At 40.3% G+C, this 27,990-nt stretch overlaps 1 protein-coding gene across 3 annotated transcripts; it reads right to left on the bottom strand.

Moving 5' to 3' along the window:
• Positions 1–51: 51 nt before the first annotated feature.
• LOC125988373 (dedicator of cytokinesis protein 9) lies at positions 52–23,969 on the bottom strand. 3 transcript variants are annotated; one of them, XM_049753493.2, is made up of 52 exons: positions 23,727–23,963; positions 22,118–22,234; positions 19,696–19,785; positions 19,226–19,308; positions 18,503–18,572; positions 18,179–18,274; positions 17,696–17,830; positions 17,425–17,599; positions 17,247–17,302; positions 16,952–17,026; positions 16,728–16,868; positions 16,294–16,641; positions 16,122–16,204; positions 15,703–15,825; positions 15,535–15,614; positions 15,265–15,452; positions 14,801–14,866; positions 14,361–14,453; positions 14,102–14,213; positions 13,199–13,317; positions 12,953–13,039; positions 12,763–12,852; positions 12,562–12,677; positions 12,416–12,485; positions 12,207–12,332; positions 11,760–11,831; positions 11,533–11,679; positions 11,354–11,437; positions 11,159–11,270; positions 10,774–10,952; positions 10,494–10,601; positions 9,934–10,054; positions 9,498–9,604; positions 8,614–8,722; positions 8,316–8,382; positions 8,192–8,239; positions 7,790–7,926; positions 7,411–7,526; positions 7,072–7,209; positions 6,277–6,459; positions 6,080–6,193; positions 5,329–5,544; positions 5,202–5,259; positions 4,998–5,104; positions 4,594–4,716; positions 3,744–3,857; positions 3,375–3,521; positions 2,517–2,727; positions 2,052–2,242; positions 1,793–1,893; positions 1,539–1,677; positions 52–1,065 (listed from the first exon to the last, which is right to left on the bottom strand). In XM_049753493.2, exons 1-52 carry the CDS (start codon positions 23,835–23,837, stop codon positions 967–969), a joined length of 6,198 nt encoding a protein of 2,065 aa, XP_049609450.1. In that variant the 5' UTR covers positions 23,838–23,963; the 3' UTR covers positions 52–966. The 3 variants fall into 3 exon arrangements, 2 of the variants coding, with proteins under 2 accessions (XP_049609450.1, XP_049609451.1); XM_049753494.2 differs by having other exon boundaries at positions 9,961–10,054; XR_007488301.2 differs by lacking the exons at positions 52–1,065; positions 1,539–1,677; positions 1,793–1,893; ... (2 more) ...; positions 3,375–3,521; positions 4,998–5,104 and having other exon boundaries at positions 23,727–23,969.
• Positions 23,970–27,990: the final 4,021 nt, after the last annotated feature.

Genomic DNA, 27,990 nt, shown 5'->3' with positions numbered 1-27,990 from the left:
AATTATCAGTTTACACCCCTGTCCTGAAGACATCAAATAAACTGAATCACATTTATTTGAAAAACACTTTATTTGAGGTACTAAAATATTTTGGGGAATTAAAACGAAAGTTTGTCCATATGCCTCAAATGGGGAATTGTCATGATCTGAAAAGTATTTGAAGGCATCATCAACTAGACAGAAATCGATTTGACCACGACAAGCCATCACACACGTGTTGAGTAGCACAATTTTTTTGACAAGTGTGATTATTACAGCAGTTGAGTGCCGTGACGATATACAAAGTATTGCACGTGTCCGCTACACAAAAAAAGTTCAGTGGTGGCTTGAGACACAAGTAGAAGTTACGTGACCACGGTGTACGTCATAGCACAATTGGAATGTATTTTTAATAAGTAACACATAGCACGCTGTAAAATTGTACTTTCAATTCATAGGACATTGTGCTGCTCCTTCTAATGTGAAGACCTAAAATACAGACATATGAATATACATGGAGATGGTCAATAAGTAAATTGCAGTAAAATTAGTCACAGAGGGTGAAGAGTTATATAACTGTGAGTATTGTTTTGATCACAAGTCAAAGCAAAAATTGCCCCCAATAAAATAATAATTCTATGAGGATCTAAAATGGTTGCACACATTACATGCTCCATAGAAATGACACAAGATGGAAGTATGGCTGTAGGCAGGAAACCTCTCCAATCTGTACTGTAGCTACGTGATCAATAGTCATAGGAGGCTCAACACAACTGTTGGCCAATGAAAATTTCAAAATGTCAGTAACTATTCACTGTTGTCTCCATGGGAAACAAGAAGACCTATAGATCACAGCAGGGGAGTGCATCAGAAAGAAATAACAACAAATGACAGTTATTAGCACTGTCAATTTATTTACGGACTTGAGTGGAGAGGCGACTGCATCTAGCATGCAAAGATGAGAAAGCCTGGAGTTTAATGTAAATGTCAGAACATGGTAGAGCTGTTGGGTGTGCCACTAATGGCACTGAAGATACCCATTGAGTCTGACAAAGAGCTCCTCATGCCATCATTCACTGGGTTGATCTGGAAGAAATAGTTGACTATTAAAGACTAGGAAATGCGTTTGCACTTCCATGACGACACTTTTTATTTTGGATCATCTCTCGCTTTTGAAATAGATAGAAATGGCAAAATAGCAACGAGTTGCTTAAAGGGACACACCACTGATTAATTTGGAAATTCTCTTTCCAAAATTTGATTAAAAACTAAAACATTAACCCTACAAGTACAACATGTATTTTATTTGCCAAACTGTCACTTGTTGTAAATTGAGTTGAGGTGAGTTTTCAAGTTTTCAATCAACTCAAGCAATCGTCATATCAAGGGTCTCTTGAATCAGGTCACTTGTATTTCAAGGCATCACTGTGAAGCATTTTTAAAAGTGTAAGAGCATATTGATGTTCGAGTAATATTTTTCAAGCAGTCGCTATTCTGTTGTAAACAAAAATAAATATGCCTCATCTAAAACGACTCTCCACCATTAGCGTCCCGATTACCTGCTCATGCATAATGTTTGACAGCTCCCGGGTCAGATCCCTGTAGTTGGCCTTCATTTCATCATGATACTCCTGCTGATCCTCTTTAATCAACCGCTCATTTATATCCAGCGCCTGGCCGCAGGCCTCTGCAAAATGCCTGCCAAAGCACGGCCTAAACTTTTAGTGCCACTTGAAAGCGACAATAAATCTATTCACAATGAAAGATATAAAAAAAGGTAATGGCCTACGGGAAGATGTCCCTCTAAACTTACCTGAAGACCTCTTTGAGCTGTTTGACCTTATTGTCTGGATATTTCTTGGCACTCGTGTCATCTAAGAAGGCTCTGGCATAAGCAAGAGGACCAGCGTTGACCTGGCGATGATTTGTTCATCATTACAGTACATATCATTATTAGCAAATGTGTTATTTCTAAATCACATCCAAATTTTGGAATTAAATAACGTGAAAAAATTAAGTTGGACAGATCAGCCTAAAATGTTGACCAGTTGTCTACAAATATATATACGCACCTGAACACAAACGCTGCCTTGCAGTTTGAGCTGTAGCCGGATCATGTCCACCTCGGAGGCCGAGCACACCAAGCCCAGTTCAGCCACTTTTGCGCTCATCTCATCTATGGCAACCTCGATGGGGCTGAGGTCGCTCTGATGTTGGTACATGACAGCGATTCGCTTCTTCACATATGGGAAACAGTGGGTGGCTAAAGGGGAAAATAAATGATATCGTATAGAACTTCCACTTGTTTTGTTTGGCTTTTCTATCTATGGTGCTACACTGAGCATGAGAAACCATATTAAGGCCAACAGGACAATCATCGATCTTTCACTCTGGGAAGAAGTAAACAGGAAGACATTTCTGATTTACTTCCATGCAGTGACCTAGGGTGAATAGCTGGGGGTCATTTTGGTACACAAACACACAAGAACAATGTTTTTTGTCAGTCAACACGTCGATAGAAATACTGTTCAACCTACTGGTGAGAATGGTCCGTCGTTTACACTGCTCCTCCACGCCACCCTGCTTCTTGCCTGACACCGTAAAGGGCGTCTCAAACACAAAGCGTCGGATGTTGTGGCTTTTTTCAAAGTCGGTCTTCCTCTCCTCCAACTCCTTATCATCGAGGTATGGCACGACATGTGTCACCTGGATGTAGGCGTACTTGGAATCCAGGTCTTTTGGGTTTACCTGTGGGTTTACATTAGTCATCAATGCTGACAAAAAGATTGGGATACCTGGCAGTGCACTGACAGGGACTAAGTCAACCCAGTTTTTTTTCTTTCGAATATTTTATTCTGTGCAGCCCAACTCGTCAAAACACAGAGTTCGTGGGATATGTATTAAACAGGCAAAATCCATTTGTTTTGATCATTCTCTGAGGGCAGACATCGTTCCATTTGCTGTCGACTGAAATTGGCATCGCAGTCGCCAGGTCTCAGGTCACAACCAATCACTGCTCACCAGTTTTCTGAAACTGAGCCATGATTGGTTGTGGCCTGAGCCCATGCTACTATAATGTCATTTTCAGTCGACAGCAAGTGGCAAAATGGCCGTCCCAGAGATGGATAAAAATGGGTGTCCACAAACACAATATTAATCAGAGTGCTGTGTTTGGACTAGTGGGGGCACATCCATTTTATTGAAAATAATATTTTGGGATTGATCTACCCTTTAAAATAGACTCTGCACTGCAATGTGCTAAACTCAACTCAATGTAAACTAAAGTCACAGATTACTACAAACTAAATCCTACCAAATGTTCCCCTGGGACTATCACCCAACAGTAAGTAAGGCCCCAACTGTTCATTTGTAGAGCTCTTTAAACGTGTTCCCACCTTTCCTGAGTCCTGGATAATCTTGACATTCTCTTGACCAAACTTGTACGAGTAGAGCTTCACCAGCCTCTGTGAAATCTCTGACAGAGGTGTGAACTTTGGCTCCTTGTAGATGTATTCTTTGCCATCTTCATCCTCAAAGAAGCCCTACATGCAAGTGAGAGGCTGTTAGAGAACGCCGTTATCACAATTCCCTTTTGTGCCGTGCAGTTCTAAGCATGCTCATTCAAAGACATAACATAACTAATGCACATGTCTAGAACTTTTGTGCACACTTACAGCAGAGCTGGAATGGGATGTGAAAGAAATCAATAAAAACACTGTTTGGCACCACAAAACCATGAGTCACTCTTAAGTGTAGCGCATTACCTGTCCAAAAAAGGCCACTCTGAAGTATGTGCCCAGGAGACGTTTGCCGGTATGCATCACCTCCAAAACTTTAGTGTAGGCACGATGGAGAGTATCGTACACGTGTGTCAGTTTCTGCGGCACCAAAACACAAACACTGGATTGTTTTAGTGTTATTATACGCAGTAAAAGTTTTGGTCCTTTCCTGGTTGAAGAGGCTGCTGACCGGCAGTGATAAGTTAGCTGACCTGTCAAGAACAACATTTTTTTTAAGATTGGCAAATCAGTCTTTGTCTACCTCAGATATTTTAGCAATGGAGATATCAATCAATTTTCTATTCGACATGATCTGCTCTGGTTCACAATTAAGGAAGCTGGAGTAATCCCGTCTGATTTAGACAGATACCAGAAAGCAAGTACTGTACTGTCCAGGGGATAAAAATGTATTCGTCAAAAATAATACATAATATGCAACCTGCTCAAATCCCTGCTGATAATGGCAACGTTCCCGTGAATCACGCTGTGTGGTTTGTTTCATGTAGCTCAGGGAAAAGCATTTTGGAAGTAATTGGCACTCGAGTCAAGTCTCAAGAAGGAAACCACTCAGCGCAAAAAGCCTTCACACCAAAAACTAACAACATACTCCAAGAGTCATGCCGCATCTACTGTATAAACATTATTGGGTGTTACTGACAATATTTTCTCAGCTAAAATATCCAATATAGGCAGAATTAGGACTGGCCTAGGGCGTCTCCTTGTTGTGTCTTCTTTAGAACTAGGATTTTCAGGTAAATCTGTTTTCACTGTCCAAAATAGGGGTACAGTAAGAGTCTATTTGTGTCCCATGTAAAAACGGTATAAATGTGTGTACCTCAAAATCTCTGCGTTTTTCGTGTATGGGAATGATGAGCCTGTAGACATCAGCAATGAGCTCATAGCGCTCTGCATTCCAAAGACCATCAGCACACTCCTCCAAAAGCTCCATCAGAACCTCCTGTGCAAATGTAATCATTGCAGACTCATTTTATTGTCCTCTTAAAATTGCCCATTGAAGTGTGGTTCCCTGACACAACGCCAGAAGTGTGTGCAACCACACATGGACCACACCCTGTGTCAAAGTGTGTTTTGAGTTTCCCATCATAATTTCACAGCACAATTCACACTCGCCAGAGATAACGGCGATAGTACATTACATACAGGCATTAGGTGACACGTGAGATAATGAAGAAAGAAAATGCTGCATCAGTGCTTTGGAATGACACGTAGAACGCAGACCTCGTTAAAATGTACGTCCTGCATGCCTACGTCTTCCATCATGGCAGCTTCTTCGTCAATATTTGGAGTGATGACGCGAAAGGCTGAGCATCCGTGCTTCAACATTCCTTCCAAATGAAGAGAGCGAAGCAAAGGTGTACTTGGGCAAAGTGTTGCGGAAGGGGTCATAAAAATATCGTAGCAAAGGGGCCACAGTAAGCTCACCTTTCCTCCACAAGTACTCGGCAACCAGAGCTGCAACGTGCACGTAGCAAATGGCTGCCTGAAAGTAAAGCAGACAAAACAGATTAGCTCCAAAGTGCAAGTCACTATCTGTTCTTTTTGTGGTCACCTCTGAAAGGTCGCCATTCTTGTTGTGGATCCGCGCCATGCTATCCAACCAGGTCTTGCGGAGCTCTGGTGTGCTTGTGTACGACTTGGCCAAACTATATTGGAGGTCCACCAACATCTCCGGGTCGTTCTCGTGCTCCTTCATTTGCTCGGTGGCCATTAGCACCGTTCTGATTCGTTTGGTCAGGTCCTTCACATCTAATGGAAACGCAGTGTGCTGGAAAACACAGCAGTGTACACTCAACCACATACATTAGTCCACTTAAGCATAGAAAATGTTGCTTTGAATTGATTCAGAATCTGGACTGCTAAGTGAAGTAGAAGTAAACAAAACAATCAGAAATAAATGAACTAACTGAGCTAGCATTTGGTAAACTGAAGTCACCCGCAGAAAGTGACATAAGACTTTAAGTTGACGACCGTCCCTTTTATACACTACTGTTCTCATTCGGGTCAAGGGTAAGTTGGAGCCTAGCCCAGCTAACTTTATGGGCCAAAGGTGAACTACACCTTGCAATGGTCACCAGCCTATTGCAGGGTTAATGGAAATTCAAAAAGCTGCTGCATTTGTGCTCCTGGAGGCTGGCCAGCGTGTACCTATTAGGACTGTGTACTTTATTATCCATCCAATCATTATCCGAAGCGCTTATCCTCACGGCCATTTTTTAATCTGCTGTTTGTATTGGTTGTGTACAAAGCCATAAAAACAAAGCTGATTTCATTGTATCATATATCACCAACCCACAACTGACCTTGATGCTTTGATCACCGTTTGCACAGTTGTTAATAATAGACAAAGACTGCTGGAAGCGCGTGCTACCGATGCCGATGACATCGGCGATCAGTTGGCTGACAGCAATTACCACCTGAGCAGAATGCAGAGTAAACAAAGCTGAGATACAAACAATGTGTGGACAGACCAAGGATGCTTTTCATCAGAAACAGGTACCTGCAGGTGGGTTCTGACAAACGATTTACGTCCGGTGTAGTCAAAGTTGCTTTTCATGAGGATGTAAAGGAGATTAGCGGCGGCATTGCGGAGGGAGCTCAGCTTGGAGTTGCAACACTTCAATATCTCATAGCATAGGGAGGCGCACATGTCAGCCCGGCCATCGAAAAACGCGCAGGGGAACTGGAGTTTACAAGGGAGACCAAAAAAAAATCTAATTAGAAACAAAAATCTGATTTTGCAGATTTCGCCACGCAACGCCCTGAGCATCTGTCGGAGTGGAAGATTGCCATGTCAGAACAAACTTCCCACTCCCCCAACCTCCCTTCATATGAGTTTTTCTCCTCTTTGCTAAGCTCAAGTGGGCCCATTTTAAAAACATCAAGACGGTTGTGATGTCGGAGCTGCAGAGAATCTCGGAAGAATCCATCTAGCAGTACTTCCATGTGGAAAACTCTTACAAAGATCTTTTGCTATCCCAGAACTTTTCTGACACATCGTAAAAGCCTTAGTGACACAGGATACAAAAAAAATGGGCATACGAATTCAGACACCGGGTCATTGCACATACAGTAAGGGTATAAAATGTGGATCTGTGATCCGAGTAAGCAGCCCACTATTCTCCATTCTCCACTTGTTCATCATCTTTCACAGCAAATTCATTCAAATTGCTTGCTTTGTGCCCTCGTTAACAGTCATGCTGCAGTGAGAGGGAACTTAGAAGCCTGGCCTAATCATGAATTGATTCATGAATTAAAGAGTCCATGGTGTATTTGAAATGTCAAGATGGTTCACCTTGTAGATAAAAGTCCTCAGTGAGATGAAGACCTGCCTGAGAGCAGCCTCAGATTGAGCAATCTGCAGAAAGCACAGATGCACCTCAAATACTTTCTTCATCAGTGGGTTGTGGCCAAGATCTGAGTTCAGCTGGCTCTGAGGAAGGAAACGTGTGTGTGAACATATTGCATGCGGAAAATAATACAGTATAATTGGTTAAATCTCATCACAGCCACAGAATCCACTAACAATCTGTAGAAGGGGTATTTTTTATTCAGTTTGTTTCCGAACTGATTTGAAATGTTTTAAAAGTCCCATTCTTAGTTTTCACGTTCAAGGTATTTCCAAATAGTGTACCTTGAATCCCATGATGAAAATGCTCAGCGTGTCGAGCACAGTCAGACACACCTCTGTGGACACGTTGGCCTCCAGTAAACATTGGGTGGCTACATCGGCTTCTGTATGGGAGTACACTGATGGCAACAACACAAGGTCTTTGTAGATTTTTTCTAATTTTTATTGCTGTTTATGTGATACGTCCTGATTTATTGCTTGATTACTCAATGTTGCTTGGAAGAAGATAAGTGTTATTGTAATTTGTGCAAGCTATCGTTTATATTTGATCACGTTTCTCGTTACAGATATGACACAACTCTTATTTTCTTCTTGTTCTGACATGGATATCAAACCTTAGACTCCAGTAGTTTACAAGAGCTTCGTTAAAAGACAGTCTTACTGTTGTTGAGCGTGAACAAATTCTCCACTGCCCCAAGCTGTTGTAAGCGGGCATGCAGAATCCCTGCCCTGTTTCGAGACACGGGCAAAGTCAACGACTTCCTGTCTGGACTCAGACACATTGCCGTTTCGTGACTCCTGTTGGCAGGAAAACAAATGTGCGTCAGAATTGCTTTTACAGAAAACGGATGCGTAGTAGAAGAAAGCTATTACGTAATAAAAAGAAGCCTCAAGCCATGTTAGTGGACTCTTACCCATGCAGGAGTGGTTAAGGGACATAGTACAGCATTCATTGTTTTTGATAGTTTGCCAGCAGCAGTAATGACAGCAAAAGTATTCAAGAACTCAAAAAAAAAAAAGGTTTTATTTTTTTCTATTTGATTAAAAATAACATTTACTCTACCTGACAATGACTCGCTTCCCCATGTATCTAAACTGATGAAGGCAGACTCTGTGAATTGAACCACATGAAATAAAGCATAAGGACCATTTGCACACAGTGTTGTACGCTTTAGAGCCGTACTTACTCTAGTAGTGTCAAAAAGTCCATTAGCTCGGATGATGATGCTTTGTTCCAGTATGCATAAAGGGCATCTGAGGGGAATAAACGTGAGCTGTTATGTTCTTGGCGTTCTTAATGGACGAATGCTTAGGCATCCATCCATTTCTGAACCTGCTGCTCAGTCACAGTAATGGGTGAAGCCTAAAACTGGTTTATGCAAGTTTTCGTCTACGCATATCTGGCAAATCTAAAGTGAGTCTGAATTGATTTTTTTTTTCTAAATAGTGATATATTGATAGTACAAAGAAATGTATTCTACGTACCATCTGACATGCTTTTGAGGACATGCAGAAAACACATGAGCAGGTTTTTGCTCTCATCTCGGTCCATTTTGTCAAAACGCAGCACGGCACTGCCCAGAGCATAATGGTTCTGATACAAAAGAGTGGGAGGAAGTTCAATTGAAACTGAGAGAAAATGCGAAAAACATATTCTTAGAAAATCAATTCAAAACCCATGAGCAGGAGGTAAAACAAAAGATGCATGCTTGCTGCCAAGGGGAAACAAAAGACAAAACAAAAAAAAATACAGGAAGCTGAAGCTATTTGGCTAATATAAAGCATACATGGCAAGTATATTGAATATAACTAAACTTTAAACCTCTATAACCTAATACACGCTTTAAACACCGGGCTCAACTATAACAAAATAAAAAACTGTACATAAGTATAGATTCCGTCACCGACACTTGAATGTTAATTAAAATATTGCACCCAGATACAAGTTTAAAAACAAACAATTCATAAAGATGAGATGACAAGAATTGAACTTAAAAGTTAAATACAACAGAAGGCAGTAATTTCTTCCCACACCACTAGAGGGAGCTCGCATACCACTAGTATGAAGCAGAACTTGGCTTTATAAGGTCCAGGGGGAGAGAAGCCCCATTGACTGTGCAATCCATTTTCTCCACGGTTTATCCTCATTAGTGTCGGGGTTGTGCTTATCCCAACTCTGAAGTGGTTACCAGCTCGCAGAGCACATTGATACAGTGACTCCTACTAAATTTATCCAAGATGTTAGAGAGGTGGGGCTATGGGGCATTTTTAGCTGAAGGCTAATCACACAGCAAAAAAAATCTAATAGAACTGTTCTGTGTTTTGAAGAGCAAGTAAAAATGCAGCGTGCTATTGGTGTAGTTGTCTACCTTCTCGCAACTCTTTTCCAGCAGGCTGCTGTCAGAGTCGGTGGAGACCAGGGAACCTCTGGAGTCTGCAAGGTGAATGGCATTGGGAGTGCAGCTGTGAGGAGAAGCTACAGTGACAAATCAAGGTTAGTGCACAGCTACATTAAAGGCTCAAGCTAGAATTATCAGCACTCCACACGAACAAATAATTCTATATTGTTCCAAGCTAAAAAAAAAAGGGGAACTTCAGACAGGACTCTCAAATGAAACATTGTGGTCTAAAATACGTAGAGTAAGATTGGAGATGAACTCTTACCTGTGAGCGTATCAAAAATAAAGCAGGAGTTGTTTGGTCTGAGAAAATTATCCTTAAAGAACTTAAGTATTGTGGAGCAATGGTTTTCATCATTTCAGTTATTCTGTGCTATGAATTTAACATCCTAGCGTGCAGCCATACCCAGAAGATGGTCTTGAAGGAACTCACTTGCTCCAAAAACATCTTTGTGAAGAGAACCATCGATGCTATGCTTTTGGGGGGTCACCAAAGAGTTTGGCACAAGTAAGTCCTCTCGTGGTTTCTGGCAATAAGACACAGCAAAAAAGAGAAGGGTGCGGACACATTTTAAAATGACAAATTTGGCTGTATAGCTCCCTGTCAATAAGATGGATCATAATAATCACAATTGGAGCAGCACATTCTGATTATAATGAACTCGTGCGTCTGTCTCAGGGTGGAGATTCTGGGTTCGAATCTTTGGCCTGCGTGAAGTTTGCATCTGTTTTCGACAGCTTCCTCGCACACTATAAAAACGTGCATCTTCGTTTAGATGAAAACAAAATCTGCTAAGGTGCCCTGAATGATACGTTTAAACTCACTCACGACCCAAGTCAAGACAAACACAGTGGAAAATGGCTTGAAAAATAAAACACTGATTTTCAAAATGAGCTTTTCTACTCTCTAGCGTCGTTGCACTTCTCGCTGCAGTTCCTTGTGATACCATCAGATGTCTCACTTACATTGTGGTGGCTTGGAAGGATGGACTCCTTGCTTTCCAGCCTGTGTGCGTTCTCCTGTAGTAGGCCAAACAAGGGAAGGTAGAGGGTAGCAAGTCTGGCCTGATGGCTCTGGAATGGAAGTTATTAGATGAATCATTCCAGACTTGAAGGACCAGTGAGACTTTTCAAATAACCCATGCGCAAAATAAAGGGATTTACTTGTGGAGCTGGGGTTATCAAATAATGATTTACCTGTTTTTCTGACTACTAAATTTGACTAAAGTACGAGCTTGACACTCACTTTGGCAGCGTAGCGGTCATCAAATGCGTGTTTAACCATCAGTCTCTTCAGAACCTGGATGGCGATCTGCTGGACTTCTCGGCTCTCCTGTAAAGCGCTGCCCACCTCCCTCAGCAGCAGACCCACCAAGAAGTGATTTCGACAGAAGTCATCAGTCAGTGAGTAGTCCAGTTGGAAATCTATGAAACAAAATGAAAGCAAATGAAATAATCATACTAAAATTGAAAAAAACAAAATTATGAATTAAAATAAAAAAAGATAATTCACTGAAACTGCATTTCATACTTGTTAATTTGATGCATACAATTTTGGGGAATATTTTAAACTACTGGAACTTCATCTTGAAGATATCCATGGCAGTCATAAATACTGCAGTCAAATTTACCTTGGAACCTGTGTATGCGTCCTTTTCCAAGTGGCATGGGAAGATTGAGTGGGATGTAATGCTCATGGTTGCACACAATTCTCAGAAACTCAAACTTAAACTCATACAAAGTCTGGAAGAAAAATATGTGAAATTTTACACTCGGTGGCTTTAAGGCCATTCATAACAAAGTCTGAAAGTGCTGCATTTCCAAACCTTGGTGTCACCAGGTATGAAGCAGTTTGTGTAATTATTGATCTGTTTGAACACAAAACCACGGTCCATAAAGGTGAAGCAGCGCTGGTGAGGGAATAGAAATAACAAAGTCAATGTTTTCACACACCTTCAACAAAGGAGAAAGATAGTTTCTTCTAAATTCCGGGTTTGAAACCAACCTTAATGAAAACTGCCAGGCTGTGATTGGCATTGCGTGCCGCATCCAGGTTGTCTTTGTATTTCTGTGTGATGTGAGGCATCAGCATGTTGACCAAGATCTCAACAGCATGGTAGAAGGAGGCAGAAAAATGTTGGTTTCTTGACGCCTGCACCAAGATAAGAAATTAAACAAATAGAATTTCAATTTGGGACATGGAGGCCAGGGCTCTTATAATAAAAGACTTACTTTGACTCGACCACTCTCGGCGAGATAATGAGCCATTGATTTGACCAACGCTTCAAAGAAGTACCAAGAATGCTTCAATACAAAGTACACATTTGTTAAAAAAGAAGCAGGAAAAACAACAAAACAAAAAGAGGCTTACTTAATTTCCTGGTATTGCACTGTCTATTCATGTTTAAAGGTTAATACAGTCCAAACCAGTGGAAAAAGTCTGGTAGCAAAAACAACATTGTGGAACATTCTCAAAATAATCCATTTATTTTGAGGTAATTTACTTATTTATTTTAAAGTTGTACAAATACCATTATGTCTTTATCATTGTATGTATTTTTGTTTTAAAAATGTCAGAAACTCTACTTAACCTTTCTAAAGAAACACATTGATGATAGCTTCTTCACTTCCACATGTTTCAAGGATTTTTTTCAATAGTTAGTTGTGAGTATAGTTTACCTTTAGCAGCTTGTTTCTTGTTAGGAAATCTGTGGATGGCTTCAGGATTGCTGTCATGGCTTTTGTCAGCTCCTCATGAACATTCTTTTCATTATCGGAGGAATACGGCTCTGGTTTGAAGACAAACTGTTCAAAGGAAAAAAATATGTTATGTTTTTTTAATGGAGAAAGCATTTTGTTTACGTTGTATCCACAATACACATTGCAACCTTGACATAAGACCTCAGGTAATGCTCAAGCCCCTCTTCGTGGCATTGCGCTACAATGTGCACCATTACCCTAATGGGAAAGAGATATTGTTAAATGGGAAATAAAAGTGCAGTGTAGCCCACGGTGCAGAGGGTTGTGGCCTCGCCTCGTCACATTGACAGCCACATCTTCATGCGTGGCGCTGGTGAGGACACAGAACAGCTGGTTGAGGATGGTGGGAAGAAAGTTCACCATGATATGCCCTTCAACAGCGTGGAGACTCTGGCAAAGAAGGGAGTAGTTGGCATTTATTAGGACATGAATACATGGCGAGTCTCATTGTCCCTGAAGAAATTAAATGTGTAACCTTTAGGAATTTCACCAGCCCGCCCTCTGATGCTTGTTCTGACACCTTGAAGCTTTCACAGTGGTTGAAGAAGTTGTGCAAGTGTTGATCCTAATTCAATTCGGAATTGTTGTGCAATTTTAGAAGAAATAGTGAATGCTGAAGAGTTTCCAAACAGCAAGCAATGAGAGGTCTTCATGTGACATGATACCTGAGTGTAAATTGTGGAAACAAGATGTGTTGAGACTTTGAACAGCGGCTTTCCTCCATCAACCCACTTAATGTCCAAGGTAGAATGCTGCAATGACAAAAGGTGAATTGAGATACATGACTAGAATAGTAAGTGGTTCGTAAAAGCTCGCAATCAAATCCCACTGGGACCTTTCAAACCGGAATAATTGGAATTGTGTAGCCAATGTACTTTACAAATGGACTATTGTTCATTTATTATTTTTACCTTTGTGATAGCATCCTGGCAACTGAGGTAGCCCGCAGGCAAATGAGCAGCCACAGGTAGCTGCTGTTCACTCATGTTGACCCGACCATCTCTTAGCAGAGGCCACCATGCTGAGCCCACTGTAGGAACAAAGCGGATATTTTTACCAGTCCTCTCTGGATATCAATAAGCATGAAAATAAAAGGGTGAAGAAATACCTTATGGATTTTTCATCTTTGTGCTCTTCAATATAGTATAGTATAGTATAGTATAGTATAGTATAGTATAGTATAGTATAGTATAGTATAGTATAGTATAGTATTTATTTATTTATTTATTTATTTACTTATTTACTTACTTACTTACTTATTTGTTCTTCATTATTTAGAATTTATTATTTATTATTCATTATGTATTATTTATGCATCTTATGTGCCCCATGAAGGCAATTCATGTGCGTCAACTTTGTATTGCAAGCATTTTTGTTAACAGTACCTTTCTAAAGTCAAATGAAAAATAGTTGAACAATTATTTACTGGCTTTTGAATTTGTACAGTTTAAATTTTATAATATAGGTTCACAGTCATAATCAAATCACAGTACAAAAAAAAGCATAAATAACTACAATGGGGCCCGCAATAAGGATAAGTTCAAATACTTCTATATAATAAGTTATCACACATTTTTTTCTTGGTAATTTACTGCTAACGCGTGTATCCTTGAATTCGGACCAAAAGTTGCCCAGCACAAAGCCAAATAAAGTCACAAAATGAATGTTGCCTTACGGTAGATAGTATCATACTCTGCAAATTCCCAATTTCCCCACCCTCCCCCTTTGACCGACTTCCACAGCAATGGTACGAATTCATTGTCTTTGGCAATACTTTCACCAATTTAGTATGTGGTGCTCGAGGAACAGCCTACCTGGAGTCTCCACCACATCTTTCTTCTTCTTGTTGCTGTCACAGCTAACGTGATAGAAGGTGAAAAGAAGGTGGTGCTTTTGGTGCAGCTGAGTCGGCAATTCTATCTTTATCTGGGTTGCGAGAGAGTTAGCGATTCCTAAATGATGTTTTTTCATTATACTGCAGAATAGACAAATGGCACTGGAAAACAGTCTCATCTTGTCACGTGAGCACAAAGATTACTCGAGTGATCCATTGTGCTCAGACAGAAACGTCACCTCGTCATAGAATTCGGGGTTCTGGTGGTGGTGCAAAACAGTTGCGTAGGCTTGCTTGGTGAATAGAGAAGTTCCAGGACGACCATAGATGCGCTGAGGTTAATTGAAGAAAGCAGATATGGTTCATTAGGCTAAAACAAAAAGACTAAACTCATCTGAAAACTGAAAATACACCAGACAAGGTGTATGGCAAGTATGACTCAACTACAGTAATTTCATCCTTTTTAATATTCAATTTTTCCACTAGCCACAGTAACTTGGGTTAAGACTTGAAAATAACTCATGATTTGGATCCCTCCCTCATCTTAAAGCAATTTTCCATTAAGTGTCCATTCAATCAATGCCCAGTGAATCTGATTGTGTCAAATTACTTGTATGCAAATTTCTGAACTCCTGGCAAATATATTATCTCTGCAAAAAAAATCATCATGCAAACATACCCTTAGCGGCTGGGCTTCCTCTTTGTCAGAATCCTTGAATTCAATGCAAACTGCAATATTCCTGGCCTGAAGAGAGAGGGCATACATTAAGGAAGGATGACTAGAAAAAGTAAAAAATAAATAAATAAATAAATCCTCAGCCTGTGACTTTCAGAGATGGGGAATGCAGTAAAAACCCTCTCATAGTTTCACAGATGCTTCGACTCAACCTTCTATGGTGAGTAGAAGCACCAGTGGAGCACCTGTGACTGAAGCCAAACTGTGGCAGGGTTTTTACTGGACCTGGATTTTTAATTTCTTCTGAAATGGCAAAATCCCGCTGACAGCTAAAGTAAATGGAAACGGAAACGTCCCAGACCAGTGAAGGAAAAATATTGCGGAAAATGAAAGCTGCATATTTCAATAACAATGGGGCAAATAAGAAGAGGAAAAAAACTCTTTAAAATTGGTTTAACTGCACATACCTTAGCAAAAGATTTCTGACCATCGTATTTCAGGTGCTTTGGGTGTACATAAAGATGGTTTTTATAAATAGTAAAGGGTTGGGAGCACTTGGCTATGGTGGGTACAAATTCCTCCACCTCCAGAGCGGCGCTGCTTGACCCATTTACGTCAAAGTTCCTCAAAGGGATGTAGGAGGAAGTGAGGCAATCTGCAGTAAGGGGACAAGAAGGTGCTTTGATATAAAGTTGCTTTTGGTAGAGGATTATTTTTGTATCATTTTGTAGATTTACTGGTCACATCCGGGGCCACACAATCAATGGTTATATCCAGGTTCCCCAACAGCACTGGGAGTTTAGCCATTTTCTCTGGTCTGTTGAGAGAGTCGAATAATGAAGGAAAACAGATGTAAGAATATCTTGGAGGGATATTAGCATACAGAAAGTAAAGGAGAAATTTACTTTCTAAAGTCAGCGAGAAGTTTGAACATGTCGTCATCTGACAACTTGCTGCTGTCTTGACGGTAAAGAGCTGAGAAGCGAGCATTTTTGTCCAACGTTCCCGATGCATCTTTGAATACGGGCCTGTGAGAATAAATAATGCCGCAGTGAAAATGACATTTCAGTTTAATATCTCGGGTTTCAGTGTAAATCACGTAGATCCTCTTCTATGCAACATTAAGTCAAACAGAAATTGCGGCGAGCAATGGAGCTTGGGAGCCTCACTCTGACCTAATCTAGCTGACTTGTGGCCCACACAAATGTCATAATAATGGTATGGGATGCTTGCAAGATATCTTATGGCATGATATCTTAAAGTGGACTAACGTTACTAAATTAAAATTTTCAAGATTCAAGGAGAACCAAAAATGCACTTGGACCTTGCAGACCAGGCGAACGGCATTCGGTACCGGCCCAATCTGCTGCAGGCCGTCTTTGCATTCTTCAGCACCCTTTGAGCCACCTAATCAGGACAGGAGATTATTTTTGGGGTAAACAAACAAATATATCACGGAGGTACATGGTAACATGCTGTCATTGTCATGCGGGCACCTTTGTGGAGTCTGAGCTCTTCATGTAGGGTTCAGTACAATGGGTGATACCCCCTTGGAGGACCTTCTCAATCCTCGCCACGAGGAAGATCTCAGGATGGGGGCACGTGACTGAAAAGACCCCCTGCTTGGGGTATTGGAGAGCTGTCTCTGGAAACCCGCTGGCCAGCCTTTGGCGGCCAAAGGGGTCCTCACCCTGACAACCGTTCATGTGCAAGTCGTGGCCACAAGCTGATCCTGGTGTCATTTGTCGGACCGAAGGGTGGTTGAGATCCACGTGGAAATCAGCTGAAATTTTTCTGCTGTTCTGAACGTCAAAGAGGGACAGAACCACATAGAAAGGTTCCACCTTTCATGAAAGAAAGAAAACAAGTAAATGAAAATTTGAAATCGAAATAGGCATATCAACAAAACTACTTTTATACGAGAACGTACATTGGTTATTGGTCCCGCTTCGTTTTCTGCAATGCAGCACTGCAGGTTGAACAGCAAGTCATGACAGCTGACCAAGATCCTTTTCCCGAATTTCTCCTCAAACTGATGCACATCTGGCTCAATGCGAGTGAAATCCAGTTTCTGTGAGCAGAGGCACCCTTGCCAGAAAGCCGTGCCAGCCATAAATCATGAACGGAACATATCATTTGGATTTGACACATTACCTGTGCGTCTGGGTCCAACGTAAACAACTTCAGCCTGGTTTCACTCCTCGTTTTAAACTCAATATCGCTGGCCGTCTGAAATGAAAGCAAAACACCAAACTCGGAAAATTCAACAGCAGCGAATAGTGGTAAAATTGCGTTTCACTCATTTTGATTCTTCTTTTGTAATTAGCATTTATGATTTTTTTTTTTCTAAATTGCACGGTACAACGCTAATGTGCCTGAGAGAAGGTCAGAAGAGGAGCTAACAAGTAAAGCTCCACTTAATAGATGGAGGAGGAAAAAAACAACCCACCTGAAAACTGTCCTGAAAACGTCCAGAGCTGAGGTCGACTTTTCCGTCATCCTCATCTGGGGAGAAGATCAAATAGAGTTCTTTTGCTTGATAATATTATGAGGAACTTTTAGATGAATAAATGGAGGAATATTATAATATGACAAATTTGTAAAAAAAAAAAAAAAAAAAAAAACACCATCTTCTAAGTCCGTGTGATGTTTCTCCTGCATGGCCTGTTCAAAGCTGCTGTGGAGAATTTTGTTAAGTGTACCGATCCATTCCTCCATCTCCAGTTCACTCTCTGCAGCCAGCAGGAATGTGCTCTTATCCTGCATCTTCAGCTCAAAGCCAAACCTCCTCACTTTATTGTTCTGGAAAACCAAGATAAGAAAAAAAAAAAAAAAAAAGTTTTTTGGGCATATTTGCTCATTTGTGTGTGTTTGTGTGAGCGGCGCTCCTCTCCTAACCTGAACGACCCCCATGCATGAGTCAAGGAAGATGGTTCCTTTCGGTTCCTTGGAGGTGTTTTCATCTTTGTAGAAATTTAGATTGTATGATCCATCTCCGAGCTGAGCCAGATGGAAGTATCTTCTCTTGAAGGACTATAGAATGACAATTTGCAATGAGGCAGCGGTAAAAAAAAAAAAAAAAAAGTTAGACAAATATCTTCACACATAACTGAAGGGAACAGCTTGTGTTGTTCTATAACTCCCTAATCCATGATACCCTTACCTAGACCTCATTAAGACAACTCCAGATCTGAAATCTCCAGTCAGTGTCGAGACAAACCGTTTAAAGCAAAGTTGCAGGCCAGGAAAAGCTTAAACATGAGCTGGAAGAAGATAAGAAAATAACGGCCTGTACTGATCTTTAAGACCTGAACAGCTCGCACTGACCGACTCTGGAATGGGACGTACACTATTTGTGGAGAACATTGTTATGCTACTCACTCGCATAGTTACGCTGATTGCACCGTTCATGTTGCCTTTGTACAGCCAGCCGTGTTTAGACACTCCTCCCTTGTGAGACCCAAGAGGGTCTTCATCCTGCAGGAGGGAGTGCCAAAAAAACACATCAAGGCTTTTACAAAAACATCCTAAAATCCAAAGAAAACAACTCAAAGCAGATATACGGTATCCATTCATATTTAATTACTAGGCAAATTTGCTGAATGTGCATTTAAGATGCTACTAAAGTTGATTTAGGAACAATTAAGAGTTTCTATGGGTGGTCTGAAAAGGAAGGGGGGCGGGGGGCATTGTAAGATTTGTTACCTCATCTTTTTCCACATCTTCATCCACCTCAAAAAGATGAGTGGCCAGCTTCTCGGGTCTTAACACTTTACTGAAGGCAAAAGTAAATTTGACCTGATCTGACATATTCATTAAATAACAGCACATTTAAAAAATACATTGGTAAATTATCTCTTCATCATGGCAAAATGATTTGAGACGCTTCACTTTTTCAAAGGCACTTGGTGCAGGAATGCTTGTCAAGTATTTTGTTGGGCGGTTGACTCTTTGACCTTTATTTTTTTTTTCCAAAATCCAACTTCCTCTGGGGATAAAGTCAAGGCCAAGGCCAGTGTTTGTCCAGTCTTATCTTAAATATGACTCTCAACATCTGGAAAGATAATCTCCTCAGATTCAGCCTTAATTCTGATTTTTTTCATATTAATTAATTTCAGGTTGGACATTTTATTGTCACTGATTTGTAATTGGAAGACAAACGGTTGTTGTGCAAGTGAAAAAACGTGAACTAGCAACACTTGTAACGAGCCTTATCAACAATGGTCTAAGAATAGCATAATATATCAGTAGATGATAACCAATACAACCTCTATTGTTTTGAATCGTAGCTCCAAAACAACAAATTTCCCTGTGTGCTTTAATTCGTGATAAAACATTTTCAAGACATGCAAATTTCAGCTGTGCATCTCTGAACACATTGGCATTTTGCAGATTTAACCCGACATCCATCATATGCTAAAGACTTACTTGGGAAGCTGTCGGAAGTCCCCAGAATATTCTTCATACTTGTAATTGACCACATGCCAGTCTGACTTGTATGTTTTTATGCACTGTGGCGAGACAAAGTAAAATTATGCATTGTAGAATAAATATAGAAATGCCCGAATAAAATGTACCTACTTAAGATATGTTTTGTAAATTCATAACATGAGGAAAGAGGCACATATCCAGAAAATATTCCCATTTGTATGCTGTCATTTATGCCATAAACTAAGGCAAAATGTGTTTTCCACTTACAATCATGCCGCACCCTCATCACAGTCAGCCGAAACATGCGTAACATTAAAAACAACACCCATCTGCTGTGTATTTTACAGAGAGTGGAATAGTTCAATCTCGGGCTAACATTTGCAATCATTTCATCTGAGCCGCTCGACTCTTCTTCAGCCTTTGAAACCAAAATGAACGTGTTAGCGGGGTTCATGTGGTGTTTTTACCTCTTGGACAAACAGTGAGTGTGTTTCTTGGTCTGCATTTTCTGGCACAGTGGAGAACACAGTGCGGCCCTGGCGCTTCAGCGTGCAGATCTGATGAGACAAGCACAAAATGAAACGATCGAAATCTCTTCTGCTCAATTTTGCTCAGAATCAAATGATAGTTAAAAGCGGCATCACGTCATTCTGAAGCAGAAATTAACTAACGTTTAATGTAATCTAGTAGGCCTAATAAATGATTCCGGTTGTAAAGTCCCTGCGACTGTTTTTTTATTCTTTTATAATTGGAAAAACATCAAGAGTATATTAATTTGCGGATTCTCCTGCTAATTCGCAGAATCCAATCCCACCACATTTTATTCTATTGAATTAGATTCTCCTGAAGATTTTGTAATTTCTCAGCATTGCCACATAGGTGATGGAAGTTTCAGTGTAGGATGCCCAGTTCAAAATCTCTTTAACCTTATTAGACATATAGAGACAGACAGAGGGAAATCAATGATGGAGCCGTAGGGAGTACAACACCATTAAATGTTATTCAACACACGGAAGTTGTGCTGGAAAATTGAGCTACAATGACCTAGATTTGTCATTGCTCTTAAATGACTCATATTCTTATGCAAGCAAGCATTATTTGTACTCATTGATGAGTAGACTATGAGCAAAGTCATATTTTTAGGATTATCATGGCACCAAAAGGGCTTTTTTTTTTTTATAAAATAAAAAAAACATCACAGCTTGTCATTCCAACTAGAATATGTAAACGCTAATGTGATAGTAATGCGATTCCCTCTGGGAAAAAAATTGCCAAACATTGCAACTGTGTGAAGACTGAAGTCTCTATTGTTTATGGAATCTCAATGAAGGACGGGCACTTATTTGTCGCCATCCACGCTCGTTGCTGTCGCCATTCGCGCCTCATATGGGCTCAAGAAGCCGCTTTGATTGGCCATAACTCAAGTCGTCTCTGACCACTCCCACAAAAGCGCAGCCCTCCCTCTCGAAGCCTCATTGATCTGCACTCATCCACAAAATTATGAACATCAGGTCTAACCCGCCTCCGCAGACATACTCCCTGCAGTGCACTGTGGACAAGTGAGTTTCCAGTTAAATTGGCATGCATGATTTTGAACCGTCACACCTCTAAACCCAGATCCTAGTAAGTAAGCCTTTTCTTGAAGGAAAGGAAATGTAAGATCATTCAAAACAAAACCTCACACACACTCTCATCAATCAATTATGGTTAAATTAAGAGCATTCCTTTCCATGTTGGGCTTTGAGCAGAAGGGCTTGATGCATAAAAGAGGCACGAGAAGGTTGGTATCTTGGCAGCTAAACTAAGCAATTCTTCTTTTTTTTTTTTCCACAGTCAGGCCACAATCTTCTTGTGCGTTCACATGCACTTGCATGAGGGCGGAATGTGTGCATGTAAACTCCTGAGAAACTGCCAACCTCACACCCCCTTTCCCTTCTCCTCCTCTCCTTTTTGTGGCCAGTGATGGAAAACATATGGCAGGTTAGGCAGGAGAGCACAAATTTTACTTTGGGGGTTTCTGTCCACTTGGGCTTGTGAGCACCAGTTCACCTGCGACCCTAATGAAGACAAATAGTGTAGAAGATTGATAGTTACGTCTGGTTTTGAACAACCTCCACTAAAATATTCACATCTGCCTCAACTTGCCTAATAGATGTCGATTGCTGCAGATTTTTTTTTTTTTTTTAAGTATGAAAGGAACTCTCATATTTGGTGATGCTAAAATTGCAAACTCAAAGCTATAGAGTTACAGAGGCTACTTGAGGATTTACTATGCAGGCTAAGCCCATACTTATCTCCGTATGCCAAATCGAATATGCAGCAGAAAATGGGCTGTATCATTGTGGCAGCAAATTGGCTCTGGCTGGTAACACTACATTGTTTTGCAAGTAAAATGCTGTATTGTGAAGCAAAGGGTTGAAAATATTTACAAAAGCGTGTATCATTTACAATTTTATCTGATAATTGCGTAGGAATGCTGGCAAATTAATGAAGCCCAACAGTGGATATTATACCCGTCACAGCGTTTTAAATATGAGTAGTTTTGTAATCACAGTTTAGGAATCTGATTGGATGTTTAGAAAAAAAATTGAGGAAGATGCAATGTTAACAATTTCTGGCCATGATCTTACGTTTGATCTATTTTGTCGCAAATATTGCGGGGAAAACAAACAACAAAAATCTCTGGACTGCTCGCTATTTTTGTTGTTGTTGAAGATAACCAAGTCATGATTATCCCAAGTTAAACCTAGTTATGGTTCATGCCCGCATTTTTGATTTTTGCACATTATGAAGAGAACAAATTACTATAACCAATACAATATTGTTGAGACTGTCAATCCCTAATTAAAGTCACCGCTGATAAGTAATGTCGGAGTAATGAACTTTTACCTGAAAGTCATCCAGAGGGAACTGTAGCATGTCCCGCAGAGCATCACTCATTATTTGCATTTTGTTTTGTGTGATCACACTCTCATAGTCCAGAGGCTCGATGACCTTGGGCTTGACCTGCAAAAGTAAATAATAGCATGGCATTAACATGTGGCAAAACAAACTCGTGACCGGTAACTGTAAAATGTGTCAGAGAGCTTGTTGTTAGTAGGAGAGGGTATTCTTGTGTGGACAAGTTGCCATTGTTCTTTCACAAGTGGTCATCAGTTGGAACAGTTTGATAAGTCAAGGGAGCGATGGAGGGATGAGCCCGTGCGCACGCGTGCATATGACTGTACCAGTCACTATGTCATGATCTCAAATGCAAAACTGTAATTAGTAGAGTACTCGTCTCTTAATTAGAACAGTGGACTGACGCTGGGGGAAAAAATACTACTGCAAATACTTCAAGACTTTACTTAAGTAGATGTTTCAAGAATCTGCACTGAACCTGCGCAAATATTTTTCATACAACATATTTTTATAATTGCAAATATCTGCACTCTTTCTACTTTGTACTCTTTAGTTTGCACATTACGTTTTCACTTTCATATTTCTACTCATTTTTGTATTTTCTTTTAATTTAATATACCAAATAATTTACTACTCTTCAGAGAACCATCTCGCATGTCTCACACATGCAGATGCAACGAGAGGCGAGTGAAGCTGCAAGTGTGACAAACATCTTGCCAGCCTTTACAGTAGTTTTCTTTTTCCCCCCCACAACACATTAGAAATTGTCCCCCATCTCCATCCGGTAACATTCAGATGGTAGCAAATATTGTCAAAATTATTATGCAAGGTTGTTTTAAAATGCGTCAAATCTGTTTTTAATTATCTCTTAAGCCAAGGTAGTAGAGCATCCCCATTTTTTTGTGTTCTGCGAACAACAAATTGAAACCTTTTGGCGTTGTGTCAAAAGCATATGATGCTGCTGCTGCTGCTGCAGTGACATGCATCTATTTTTTCTGGTAAAGCAGGTGTGCTTCAGTTACTTCTGTCTGAAAGCGCATGCAGGCAAATAAATGCTGGCTCCTGATACGCTGAGATTTGCCGAGAAGATGTTGAGAAAGTGGCCTGAATAAGCCCTGCTATTGACTGGCAATCAGGCCTGGGTGAACATGTCTAAAATTGGGCTGTGATAGGCCCCAGCAATTGTTACATCATCATCATTTGGGTTGTTGACTCGCTATAGCGCTGATACCTCAATGCCAAAACATTTTCAAACCAGCTCGCCATTAAAGACTTATTGGATAGTAGAAGTTTTTTTTTACTTTTCTGTGTTCAAAGCATGTGTGAAGTTTTTCAAACTTCCAGTATCTGTGGCACAGGAAGCAAGGGAGCTCTAGTTCTTAAAAATAAGGATCAACATTCAATCCCCTTTGGGAGGTATACCCTGGAGCTGCTATTTCCCTTTTCCGTCCAGTTGCTTTTAAAAGGCATCTTCAAAGCTGCTCTTAAAAGTCCATCACAGAGATGGGGAATGTGTTTAGAAACAATCAGATTCGATTACTTCTATCTCGGGTTCAGCTCACTCAATGAAGTGTATGGTGGGTGAACATCAACTTACCAAGGATACCTGTGATCCAGCCTCCGCCTCAATCTCAGCCACGCACTTGTACTTCTGGGGTGACTCTATCACCATCTCCCGTTTGGGGGCTTTTCCTGCCCGGCTCTGCATGGCGCTCAGTGCCCGATACCGGCGGTCCGTGATCAGGTGTGAGCTTCACTTCCCTGCACAGGCTGTCATGTTGTGGGATGGACTGTGAGAGCTCCAGTGAACTTTTTCTTCTGTTACAATGCCTCCTGAGCTCTCAGCAGAGGGCCCCTCCCACCTTTACAGCTGGGAAAGCGCGTGCGTGCATGCATGTGTGCGTGTGTGTGTAAGTAGGAGGAGCTGATGCCCTTCCTCCATTCAAACGTTTACTTAAAAAATTGACTTGTTCCTGCTAGATGTAAGGTTAAAGGACAGAACATATTGTGACATTACTTGAGACCCCAAGTCGTTTATCATGCTGTGCACAGCCTCCTGCTCTGGGGATATATTTAAATAGTATCTGGGGAACGATTTGATTCCCAGTGGAACAATCTTGGACTAAAAAAAAATAACCCTTGATTATTTTGTTTTTACCCAAACCCAGAATTACTCATGCACCATGGTTGTATACGCAAAAATGACAACTCTAATAGAAACACTGGGTTGTAGTAGAGTTGTAATAAAAATAAACTGATTTTGAAAGAATACAAAAAATCATGAAATGATCAATAAAATAAAAAGTATTGCTTCTCGTTATAGATTACTGATTGAGTAATCTCCACCAAAACAAAAAAATGCAGCTTTAAAAGCCTTTTGTATAGAAATGTTTAATGAAATAACCATCAAGTCCTGAAAACTAAATAACATACTGCCTTTTAACTCCTAAAAAAAAAAAAACATTAAATCACAGCTTTTCAGCTATTGACTCTAATAACTGTGATTTAAAAACATTGAAGTGCTCGATAAATAAAGTGAGGTGAGACTATCGAGCCATTTGTCATCGTTCGACTGTTCTGTTATTCTCCTTTTGCCAGATAGCAAATGATGTATGAGGTCAGTTTTGTTGAGCTTCAGTGATGGCATAGCCAGTTGTGCATGATAATAACCCTGTTGTGAAAAGGCCTCTGCTGCATGACGTCATCCCTGCGACATTCACCACCATCCGAGCAGCACTCCGAAGGTCATTGTTGCCGCTGTAACATACAAATTGTGTATGCTAGCAGACAGGAAAGTGGAGTTTACATTAGTTGAGACAATTATAAATCCTCTTTGTAAAAGTGGAGAAAGCAGGAAATGATGATTTCCATTTGCTTTTTGCGCAGCTTGAACCCATTAGGAAGTGTTAGCTTTCCACACCCTTCCCAAGAGACTTTCATGCTCACTCTCGCATGCGAGGATGACGTTAAAGCTCTTAAACATGCACATGCTCACACCTTCTCTTACCAACCAGGTTGATATAATGTTTGGGAACCAACAATCATTCCATCCAGTCAGAAAGTGCCAAGGTATCAAAGTTCCTTCTTTGGCTGCAGTTGTCTGAAATTCTGTTACAGCAGGTAATGCATGAAAACATGTGGGACATAGTAGATGAAGCAATTTGAGAGGGGAGTTCCCAGCGTCTCCATGATGTCAGCGCTCTCAGTGGTGCTAATGTCCCCGGCCGGGATTTAGTACGGTTGAACAAAATTAGGAGCTGTGATTGATTCACCAACATGCTACAATATACAGGTGGTCTGTTTCTAATTACCTCCAAAGATGTATTTTTTTTTGTTGCCGCCTACTTTTTGTTGCCATTAACATTTTCCCTTGGGATAAGAAAAGTAAGATTAAAAAAGAGCTTTCAAAAGGATAATGTCATTTTTATTCAATGCAGAGCCAGAAGGTGCGGCAAGACAAAAATATAAACATATGGACATGACCGATTATGGTGGAAGGCGGTCAAGTGTCCACTGCAAAGATTTGTGATCTCACAAACCAGCTTAACATCATCCACCTGTGGAGCCCTGCTTGCAGTTCCGACTGGTTTGTTTTGTCTTATCAGTTTCTCCTGTTGTGTCAAGGTCCGCGTGCCTCTCCTGCAGCGATAGTAAAGGGAATGAGAAGAGCCACTTCGATTGCTAAAATGCCCTAACTTAGTCTCAGCTGCCTCGGCACGGATTTCGGCCACACCTCATGTTAGACTTACACGAAAACATGGCTCTGTGAACTTTGCATGACAAGAATGATCATCTACGATTTGGAAGCTGCACAGAATACACATTCTTCAGGGAAATGTGAAGGAGACCATTATTCTCTGAGTTTTTTTGTTTTTAGCTCCCTGTAGGCTGAGTGATTCCCCTGCTTTATGAAACCTGCTCATCTTGTCAGGATACTTGATGGTGAGAGTCTGGGGGAATATTTTCTGACTGGGGTAACATCGGTGCTTCCAGTGGGCCGAATCGAGGCCTTTAGTTGTCACAGTGTGGAAGCCAGTCCTTTAAAAATGTCATGAGGGCATTCTTGAGGGTTTGCATGTTCTCCCCATGCCTGCGTGTTCTCCAGAACATGCAAACTCCACACAAAGAGAACCCCGTACCTTCAAACTGTGAGGCAACATGCTAGCCAGCTCACCACCATAATAAGAGGTGTTTTTAAAAATATATCCCTTTTATATACTGCAGATAAGCAGTTCTGCATCATACAGCAAAGGTGGCTGTTTGGGTATACCTTGTAGAGTACCCATTATTTTCGTAGGTGATTTATGATTGGCTGGTTGCAAGTACAGTATTCATAATCGATGGACCCTTGGGTGCTTATAGTATAACATCCATTGAGCATAAAGGAGAGGTTTAAAATAGCCTGAACACCTACCATGAATGTATCCATTATATCACCCTGAGATATGATCCCACATTAATTGTGGCACTCAACACGCACCCATTAGCACACATAGCGGTGTTGTGTGGTGAAAACGAAGCATTTTTTGATTATTTTATTTAGCAACTGTTTTAATATTGTTGCAGCTACTAACAGCACAGTGGATACAATGAATGAATACAGTTGATCAAATGACATGTATTTTTTAGTAGTATAAATTCCTAAATATTGCTTCTTCAAATTTGATGTTTGTTTGGATTAAGCAGAAACTTGTTTGTTGTTGTGCTTGGTATTTCTGTTGCAAACCCTTCATTTAAAATCATGTGCCGCACTTGTTGATTTATTTCACAGTACATTTGAAATTCGTCAATTAGAATAATTTTATACATTTATAACAATTAAAATGTATGAATTTGCATGAGATATTTACGTAATACAGTTTGATTTGGAATCTGCAGCGTGCAATTTTTGAACCACTCATAGAGACTCTTAACCAATTAGTTTCTACATCCAACTATGGACAGCGGACAACCGTTCAATCTGTTCAATGCAATCTTACACTGCCACCTGCTGGAAGACTTACAGATTTACCAAATGGAGGCTGGAAAGTGTCAAATACAGTAGAAGGTATGGAAAGACCTTTGAATTTAAATGGTCTCAAATACATTATGAGGTCAAGACATTTAAGATATCAACTCTTGACAATGCACAGCTATAAATTGAAAGTCATCATAAAGCTGACTGAGAAAATATCAAGTTTTTAAAAGCTACCTATAATTAAGAATATAAGAATCTAAATGATAAACATTCTGTTTTGATTATCACTTCATAATGTTGATGACTATAAATAAAAAATATATAATTGAAAGTATATAAAAACATATTGAGTTATGTTTCAAAAATTGTGTACGTGCGTACGTGTGTGCGCGCGTGTATGCGTGTGTTTGTGCGCGTGTGTGAGTCTGCGCAAATTAACAATTAAATTCAGCTCAATTTGATGCACTTGCATCTTCATAAATCAATTTCAAAACCAATTTTCCGCGTCCAAAAACGATTTCAGATTACCAATTCGCATCAATGGAGCAGCAATCTTAATAATAATAGTCTAAATTTTGGATAAATACCAAAAGCATTAGGTCACTTATCTTGACTTAATCTGTACGGTCACACACTGATGTTGGAAGAGAAGGCTTATCTCTCTGTCTGCTCTATTTCATCCAAAACGTGTTTTATTGATTGAGGTAAAACAATCAAGTTCATCCACAACAAATTCTCTCATCCATGTTTATATATTGACTTTGTTTTGAGCAGGGATGCGCAGACAAATTGGAACACAAACATGGGAGCATGGGATTGTCCCAGATCTTTTTCCAGTGAAAGGAATTTGGAATGCAGGCAATTGCATGCTTCCAACTTTGTGTAAACTGGTGCAAAAATACAA

Source organism: Syngnathus scovelli, chromosome 2 (assembly GCF_024217435.2).
Source record: "Syngnathus scovelli strain Florida chromosome 2, RoL_Ssco_1.2, whole genome shotgun sequence".
Lineage (NCBI taxonomy): Eukaryota > Metazoa > Chordata > Actinopteri > Syngnathiformes > Syngnathidae > Syngnathus > Syngnathus scovelli.
Note: the sequence above shows the minus strand (reverse complement) of the source record. Positions and strands in the feature narration are given on the sequence as shown.